The sequence below is a fragment of the Onychostoma macrolepis genome, chromosome 19 (assembly GCF_012432095.1).
Source record: "Onychostoma macrolepis isolate SWU-2019 chromosome 19, ASM1243209v1, whole genome shotgun sequence".
Taxonomy (NCBI): domain Eukaryota; kingdom Metazoa; phylum Chordata; class Actinopteri; order Cypriniformes; family Cyprinidae; genus Onychostoma; species Onychostoma macrolepis.
In genome coordinates this window covers 16,357,776-16,367,313 of record NC_081173.1, presented here as the reverse complement: position 1 = coordinate 16,367,313, position 9,538 = coordinate 16,357,776, and the positions used below count along the sequence as shown (strand labels likewise).

Here is a 9,538-nt window from a genome sequence, read left to right as displayed (position 1 = left end):
TGCTTGGTAATTGGTTGACCTAAATTGGTATTATTGTGTACTTAAATTTAACAGCTGAATAATTTTTTGGTTGATTGTAATCCATTACATACCTTCCTATCAAAGTTATCCGACATTATCAAGATGAATTTGTTCTGACACAGTCTAACTCTGAGTTCTTGTCATATTTTATCACCATAAATTATGATAATGTGAGAAATGTTGAAGGCGTCTGAATCAATTTTGGTTCGACTGTACGTCACATTCATTTACACATACACATTCCCAAGCTTTTGAATGGTAGTGCAAACCATTTTGGAAGTGGTTAAATGGGTGTCACAGTCCACTCGGTTGTATTATTTTGAGTTGGTGTTTTACAGTATACAGTAGTTTGCTGTAGCCTGGGGTGTCTAGCAGGGGAGCTACACTCTTACTAAAGAACAGGATCTTGGCACAGTTCCTCTGTTTATTTCTGGCCTGTAGCCATAAGCACGGAACAAAATGATCCGTCTTTTCTTCTGCACGTCTCTTCTAACAGCACTTGATCTGGTAGCTGTGACTGGTAGCCCCGCCCCCCCTGGAAAATCGTGCTATTTTAAGAACCATAACCACACGCCTGACCTGTCAGTCATTCACACAATGTACCGTTTCTAAAACCGCACAACTGCTGCCAGTCCCTAAATACCATAAGAACTAACATACACAGTGATTTTCCTCTACATTGTGGACTTGATTATTAGATTATCACTTTAATGTGCTTAAAATATAAAATATAATTTAATCTCATACAACGCAAAATAAAAGTTGGTCTGTAGCATTACAGGGTCAGAGGTTGATGTGTTGGTGGCTGTTTCTCTGTTGTATCTCTTCTGTGGAGAATAAGTGGAAACAGGCTGTCTTCTGGGAGGAAGAATCATTGCTTCCAGGTGATATTGTGTGGGGTACCGAGAGAGATAGGAAGAACAGATACTATCCTAAACTCACATACGACTCAGTAATCACAGAACTCATCATTAAAGGAGATGGCAACCTTAAATTAGTGCCGACTAGAATGAAAAGAGCACCTCCACTCTTTAAAAATAGTTTACCAAGTGCTGAGGCCAATGATTTTCAAACAGTGATGCTGTATCTCATAGGTTGAAAAGCCTGTACTGAATTTGTATAAGCAGATTTTTATTGTACATATCCCTGTCTCTTGTGTGCCTGTTTATTAAATGTAATAGCTAACAAGTAGCTACCTAAAAACATGGTCGGTGAGTTCTGAAACACATACTGTACGATAATGGGAAATTAGGTTAATCTTAGTGACTCGATTCTGTTGAATTCGTTCAGAACAAAAGATTTGTTCAGGTTCGTTCATGAATCATTTCTATCGCCACGCCAGTGAAGGTGGCAAAAATAGTCTTTTGTAAGATAAGTGAGTCATGGAAATTCAGTTTGCTAAAATCACCCCAGTCGTTCAAGTTTTATTAAAGTCCTTACATTTTCAAATTAAGCTTCAATTGCTCCACTGAGGTGAACAAGAATGACTCGTTCACCTGAAACGGATTATTTTGTTTTTATTTGATTTGCTCAAAATGAGACAAACGAGAATGTGTACTTATTGGGGTAAGGTATAATAATCACTATTAGGTCTTGAACGTAAATCTGTAGTGCACAGAATTACAAACATTCATAAAGATCATTCATATTACCTTTATTCAAAATCTTGGATCCTAAAATTCCTCAAAGTGATTTAACTTGTCAAAAATGACCTTTAAAACCTCCTTTATAGCTTAAACTAGGCCCATCTAAAGAGGATCCGTGACTATTGTGTCCACTCTCATTATTCAGGGATAAACTCTGATAAGCACTTCAGTTTTTCATCTGACAAAAGGACTAATGGCTTAGACATCTCATGCTATTCAGCTGTTATCTGTAATGTGCTGTTGGCGAACCCCCTTATATTATCCTCTTACGCTAAATATGGCTTTTCTGTTGTTCATTTCCCCCTCAAAAAATGATCTACTCTACAGTCTTAGCCGACAAGCTTAAGACCTGAGTTTGATTATACAGAGCAGATCTTGATAGTCTTTCATTAAAACATGAGGCTTTTTATATGCACGGAGTGGAAAGACCAATAACTTTTGAATGTATAATATTTAGAAGTACTATTTGAATTATTATTAGCATTAAAATCAAATTATTCATTATTTATATATGTATATATATATATATATATATATATATATATATATATATATATATTAGATATTTGTTTTAATAATACATATTAATATTAAATACATCAACATTATTATTGTTCCTTGGTAAAGGATCAAATAAAGAAAAAATATTTTGAAAACAAAAAGTATACAAGCGTTGGAGCATTGTTTACATTGTAACAAAACTTGAATTTGAAGAAATAGTCATAAAGGTATAGGGTAAACGTAATACATGACCTAGACTGTTTATTTAGCAAAAATCCTGTCATTTTAATAAATATTACATTAAATTTATTGAAAATTGTTGCTGCTCCAGTTAAGCTCAGTGTGCTCCCTTTAAGCTCTTCCCCATTGAACATCTATGTAAATACTTTATAAACAGACTTTAAATATTAACTGATGGTTGTCACTTTAAGTTAAGTTATTCGATTTTCTATGGAATCAGTCGACTCAGATCTGCAGACTGGCTCTGATCTTTGGCAACTAGCATCAGCTTCTCCAGACTGTAAATCTGTGGAAAATCATGTAGTATTCCAGCCTTAAGAGACTATAGATAAGTTTACATTCAGAGTTTACATTCATAGATAAGTGTACACTTTGTACCTTCAAAGAATATATTTTTACAATTAGTCTTTAAAAAGTTTCCTTGACATAAACAAGAATTTTGAATAAAACGTGTACAAAAATGTACCCATTAAGCACAGCCAGACTTTTTGAATTTAATGATGTATATCTTTGAAATGCTTTTGTCATTTTAATATAACTTTTTGTACTGAAACCAATATCTTGTGCACTAAAAATGTCTCAGTGTAGATTTTGGTGAGCTTAATAGGTACGTTTAACCTAATGCAGAGACAATGTCAATATATGATTCCTACAGGCTCCAGAAGTAAGTATTTCTTTAATGATGAAGGAAGAAGGAGATGCTGGACACCCTGTTCACAGCGATTCGACATTGCAGCTCGTATTGCACATCTGGCCAGATGCTGTAGAGTGCGTGGATTGTTGGTACAGACGGCAAACAAAGAATCATAGAAATTGCTGTACCTCTAAATGAAGAAAAAGAAACAAAGTTGAAAAAGCAACACTTCATAAATTGACTTAATGAATATATAGCTTACTCATTCACTAAAACATTACTGTGTCCTACATTCAAGGCTTGCAGGGCATCAGAATACAACTAAGAATTTATTCTTTGCTGTTTTGTATTGTGTCAAGCCAGAATGTTTTGTTAAAACTGTAAGATACACTGCAATCATATTTTCTATCAGTATCTGTCCCGTTTTAAGTAAAAAAATATTTTAGTGTCATTTTGAAACAAGAAACTGTTTAAAACAGTTTTATTTATTTTATAACATTAAATAAAATGTCAATTTTATTTATTTATTTATTTACTTAATTTGCATTTGGGAAATGCAGTACCATTCAAAAGTTTTGGGGCTGGTATGTGTATATATATATATATATATATATATATATATATATATATATATATATATATATATATATATATATATATATATTTTAATGTTTTTGAAAGATGTCTCTTATGCTCACTAAAGGTGCATTTCTTTTACCAGAAATACAGAAAATATTATTACAATTTAAAAGAACGGTTTTGTATTTTGTTTTAAAATGTAATGTATTCCTGTGATGTAATCCAGTCTTCAATGTCATATGATCCTTCAGAAATCATTCTAATATGCTGATTTGGAGCTCAAGAAACATTTCCAAATATTTTTAAAGCAAGTTAAACTTAAAAAAATGAATGCAATGTTTTTCCTTTTTTTGCACTTATTTTAAGCATGGACCCTACTAATTTTAAAGTATAAAAAAAAAAAAAGTGTTTTATATGTGTTTTGTGTTATTGCATTATATTTTCTCATTTTGTTTATTATTTGCACTGTATAAAAAAAAGTTTGTTTCTGACCTCATGTACAGCTTCAGGAATAGCAGCCCTCCATTTTTTAGTGTACTTAATATGTTCATAAGAATTGACCATAACCTCCACTGCCCTGGGGTATTCATGACACACCTGCAACACCTACTTAATAGAAAGACAACCAAAAAGAACAACATTAATATTTTAAGATTCATCTAAAGTGCAAACACCATCTAGTTGACCATAAAATTTCCACTGACATCTTCACTCTTCAAATATATGCAATAATAAAGCAGTTTGGGTGGTTGAGTGTTGTACCTTATGAAACTGTGGTGGATAGACTCGTGCTGCTCCGTAGTTCAGAAGCAGCTGATAGCAGCGTTCAGGAATGGCCCACGGCCTGATCTGTGTCACCTTCAGCAGGTACTGTATCGCTGCGCATCCATTGATATCCATAGCATTAGTCTCGGCACCGGCCTCCAGTAACATCTGGATAAGCACGTGGTCACAGTTCCAGCAAGCTTTGTGCAGTGCCGTCTTCTTGTCTTCCTCGTATGAATGTAGGTTAGCGTTGTGGTCCAACAGGATTCTGCAGACAAGATGGTGGTCTGGGCTGTAGGTCCGCTCGCGAATGTCCATGGTCCAGAATGCAGCAGTGATCAGAGGTGTCTCCATGTAGCCATTGACTGCATTGATATCAGCTCCATGGGCAATGTAGTAATCCACCAGCTCTGGGATACCATAGCGGGTCGCAGTGTGCAGAGGGGTGTCCTGGTTCTCCTCACTGGGCATGTTGATATTTGCTCCTGCAGTAAGATTAGAAGATTAGAAGTCTTGTGTGTTTTTTTTTTGTCCAGTAAAAGTCCAGTGTTGTTTTGGACCCCACTGACTTTCATTATATGGACAAATACAGTTACAGTTACAATTTCTGTTTGTATTCCACAGAAGAAAGAAAGTCATACAGGTTTGGAATGGCATGAGGGTGAGTAAATGTTGACAGAAACGTATTTTTAGGTCAACTAAGAAGATTTTAGATTTAAATCTACAGACCTTTGAGAATAAGATGTTTGGCACAGTCCAAAGACTCTTGTGTAATGCAGTAGTGTAAAGGAGTATGCCCACTCAGGGACATACTGTTGATCCGTGCGCCCCAGTCCAGCAGAAGTCCCACACAGTCAGCATTGGACACTGTACAGGCCACATGTAGAGGGGTTTTCCCATTAGGCTTCCTGTTGACCGCTGCCCCATTCTGCAGAAGGACTATGGCACTCTCCAATGCGTTGTACATCATACACACGTGAAGACCCATCGCCCAGGATGTCTCCAACTTATAACTTGGTAGCCAGTAACCTGGTGGGAAGAAAAAATAAAATAAATAAAAATATATATTTATATATTTTATAATATTATATATACACTACAGTATATATATATATATATATATATATATATTACAATGAAGACTGAAAATATTAAAAATAAATATATATATATATATATATATATATATATATATAAGCTACTTGACAGTGTTAATGCACTGTAAATATACAGAACTGTACATAATACTACAAGTATATAAATAACAATAAAATTACATGACTGCTCCCCATGTATTTTACAATTTCTCCATTTAGCTTTTTAATATAATATAATATTATATATATATATACACAGGTGCATCTCAATAAATTAGAATGTCGTGGAAAAGTTCATTTATTTCAGTAATTCAACTCAAATTGTGAAACTGTCTTGTGTATTAAATAAATTCAATGCACACAGACTGAAATAGTTTAAGTCTTTGGTTCTTTTAATTGTGATGATTTTGGCTCACATTTAACAAAAACCCACCAATTCACTATCTCAACAAATTAGAATATGGTGACATGCCAATCAGCTAATCAACTCAAAACACCTGCAAAAGTTTCCTGAGCCTTCAAAATGGTCTCTCAGTTTGGTTCACTAGGCTACACAATCATGGGGAAGACTGCTGATCTGACAGTTGTCCAGAAGACAATCATTGACACCCTTCACAAGGAGAGTAAGCCACAAACATTCATTGCCAAAGAAGCTGGCTGTTCACAGAGTGCTGTATCCAAGCATGCTAACAGAAAGTTGAGTGGAAGGAAAAAGTGAGGAAGAAAAAGATGCACAACCAACCGAGAGAACCGCAGCCTTATGAGGATTGTCAAGCAAAATCGATTCAAGAATTTGGGTGAACTTCACAAGGAATGGACTGAGGCTGGGGTCAAGGCATCAAGAGCCACCGCACACAGACGTGTCAAGGAATTTGGCTACAGTTGTCCTCTCCTGAACCACAGACAACGTCAGAGGCGTCTTACCTGGGCTAAGGAGAAGAAGAGCTGGACTGTTGCCCAGTGGTCCAAAGTCCTCTTTTCAGATGAGAGCAAGTTTTGTATTTCATTTGGAAACCAAGGTCCTAGAGTCTGGAGGAAGGGTGGAAAAGCTCATAGCCCAAGTTGCTTGAAGTCCAGTGTTAAGTTTCCACAGTCTGTGATGATTTGGGGTGCAATGTCATCTGCTGGTGTTGGTCCATTGTGTTTTTTGAAAACCGAAGTCACTGCACCCGTTTACCAAGAAATTTTGGAGCACTTCATGCTTCCTTCTGCTGGCCAGCTTTTTGAAGATGCTGATTTCATTTTCCAGCAGAATTCGGCACCTGCCCACACTGCCAAAAGCACCAAAAGTTGGTTAAATGACCATGGTGTTGGTGTTCTTTGATTGGCCAGCAAACTCACCAGACCTGAACCCCAGAGAGAATCTATGGGGTATTGTCAAGAGGAAAATGAGAAACAAGAGACCAAAAAATGCAGATGAGCTGAAGGCCACTGTCAAAGAAACCTGGGCTTCCATACCACCTCAGCAGTGCCACAAACTGATCACCTCCATGCCACGCCGAATTGAGGCAGTAATTAAAGCAAAATGAGCCCCATACCAAGTATTGAGTACATATACAGTAAATGAACATACTTTCCAGAAGGTCAACAATTCACTAAAAATGTTTTTTTTATTGGTCTTATGAAGTATTCTAATTTGTTGAGATAGTGAATTGGTGGGTTTTTGTTAAATGTGAGCCAAAATCATCACAATTAAAAGAACCAAAGACTTAAACTACTTCAGTCTGTGTGCATTGAATTTATTTAATACACGAGTTTCACAATTTGAGTTGAATTACTGAAATAAACGAACTTTTCCACGACATTCTAATTTATTGAGATGCACCTGTATATATTACTTATTTATTTATTTTTTAAGTAGTTATAGGGCCTCAAAATAAAGATTTCTTTTTAATTGTTTTGTAAATGGTAAACATGGTAAAATGTACAGTGTATATATACACATGTATAGGAATGCTTCTATTTAAGGTGTATCTGGTCATAGTGTTGTTGTTAACTAATAAATAATTTTTGCTAATTGAAATAAAGCTGAAATGAAAAAAATCAAAAGATAAAAGAAATGTAGAAATGTTGCCTTGGAAACTAACTGAAATAAGTAAGTTGAAGTACTACAATTACTAAAAGTAAAACTGAAATAAAATTAGTTACACAGAAATATATATATATATATATATATATATATATAAACTAATTAAAAATGATAAAATTACATAAAATTACTAAAACCTCAACTAAAATTACAATGAAGTTAATACACTGTAAATATACAGAACTGTACATAATACTACATGTATATAAATAACAATAAAATTACATGACTGCTCCCCATGTATTTTACAATTTCTCCATTTAGCTTTTTTAGCAGCTATTTCAGTTGATAAATGTTGGTTTCATATGTTATTATATTTCTTATTAATGTAGGAAATTTGGAGCAGGAAATATCCTTTAAAAAAGCAGCTTGTTAATTGGTTGCTGGTGGTATTGGGGGCAGGGCATTCTCATTCTAGTCTATATAGAGCATCAGATTAGACACAAATCTGTGTAGTAGGGCCTACAGGTTGAGTCATACATGGCCTAAAAGCCACAAAACTCCTGCATTTTTATTTCAGAGGTCGAGTGACAAATTAATTCACAGCACGAAAAGTCTCATTTGAGTTCACGAAAATCACTTGTATAGATATTCAGTTGAACAAATAGTTTAATCGGAAATTATAGTGTAAATTGCAGTGATAGCAAGTGCCCTTACTGTGCGTTCTTCAGTGAAAGTGATTCATAGACTACGTTTAATCTGTTATTGGCAGTCTAGCTCCACTCTGTGGCTGGATTACTAACCGCAGTCATACAGTACCATGATTTCTCTGGTAAAAGAGCGACTGTCGTGTCGTCAACATGAATTACCTTGCTTATACGAGGCAAGGATCATATCGCGGTCCTCCACGTCTAACACAGTGTCTAGGTCAAAGCTGGTGGTGCGAAGGATTTTTGCAACTTCAACTGCGTCGTTACGCGTGAGCGCTTCTAGAAAGCGTGCCTTTAGAAGGTTATCAGCTGCTTCCCGCCCCGACAAAGTCTGGTTATCTTCCTCCGCTAAACCGACAACTGCTCGAGGCCTGCTCATATCTCACACATACAGCGATTAATCCGCAAGAAACACTCTTTCAGTATGTTTAAGTAATTCCAGAAAGCTTTATGAATTCCAGTGGTCAGGAGCGTGTGTGAAACACAATCGGTGTCGAGTCAGTCACATCAGTCTGACTATTAATAGACTGTGAAGGGAAGAGGTCAAAGCATAGCCTACTCTGAACCAAACAAGCGCTAATAGTTCACAAATCTTTTTTTTTTTTGCTACAATAGTAATCACAATATCCGCCAAAATACTATTATTACTACAGTAAAATATCGACTGCATTTAAGAAATATTATAAAGATTTAGTCTAAAGAGGCCATATTAATGCATTGTCTTTGAGAGTATTTTGGGCGAACCCATTACCAATGGCAAAAGTGCAGCAAGGTTTCACCTCGGTATTGGTCTAACCTGCCTTTTTGGAGACAATCTTGTAAAAGAATGTGACAGATAACAAGACATTGCATTTCAAACAGGTGAAATAAAGCCATAGAGTTGCATTTTTCAAAATGAACACACCAATAAAGCTGAAATAAAACATTCAGTATTGTTTCCACAGGTCATTAAGTAGCACAACCAATGTCAGATAAGTTTCTCAAGTAGCCTAATAAAGGATTTCTTAAGGATTGTGTAATTAGAATACTTGCAAACTGGAAGAAAATGGACTGGAGATAATGAAGCATCACAAGTAAAATTTGAACTTAGAAATAGCCATTTCAAACAATAATATGCCTAATTTGCAATATTTTTGACTAATTAAACATATTACATAATGTTCAGCACACTTCACGGCAATTAAGTTTTACGTTTTGACACATTTTTACAGTCTTCTTTGGATGAGGGTTAGGTTTAGGGGTGTTTAGACTTTTTTACTTTTCCACAACAAATTGTAAAATGTAAAAAGTCTGAAATGTTCAAAACATCCACATTT

The 9,538-nt window shown here is 35.3% G+C and overlaps 1 protein-coding gene across 2 annotated transcripts; it reads right to left on the bottom strand.

Annotated features, from left to right (window-relative positions):
• Positions 1-2,397: 2,397 nt before the first annotated feature.
• Positions 2,398-9,114, bottom strand: asb4 (ankyrin repeat and SOCS box containing 4). 2 transcript variants are annotated; one of them, XM_058752811.1, is made up of 6 exons: positions 8,382-9,114; positions 5,116-5,415; positions 4,384-4,871; positions 4,114-4,227; positions 3,062-3,232; positions 2,398-2,694 (listed from the first exon to the last, which is right to left on the bottom strand). In XM_058752811.1, the coding sequence occupies exons 1-6, from the start codon at positions 8,599-8,601 to the stop codon at positions 2,617-2,619; spliced, it is 1,371 nt and encodes a 456-aa protein (XP_058608794.1). In that variant the 5' UTR covers positions 8,602-9,114; the 3' UTR covers positions 2,398-2,616. The 2 variants fall into 2 exon arrangements, with proteins under 2 accessions (XP_058608794.1, XP_058608795.1); XM_058752812.1 differs by having other exon boundaries at positions 2,398-3,232; positions 8,382-9,112.
• Positions 9,115-9,538: the final 424 nt, after the last annotated feature.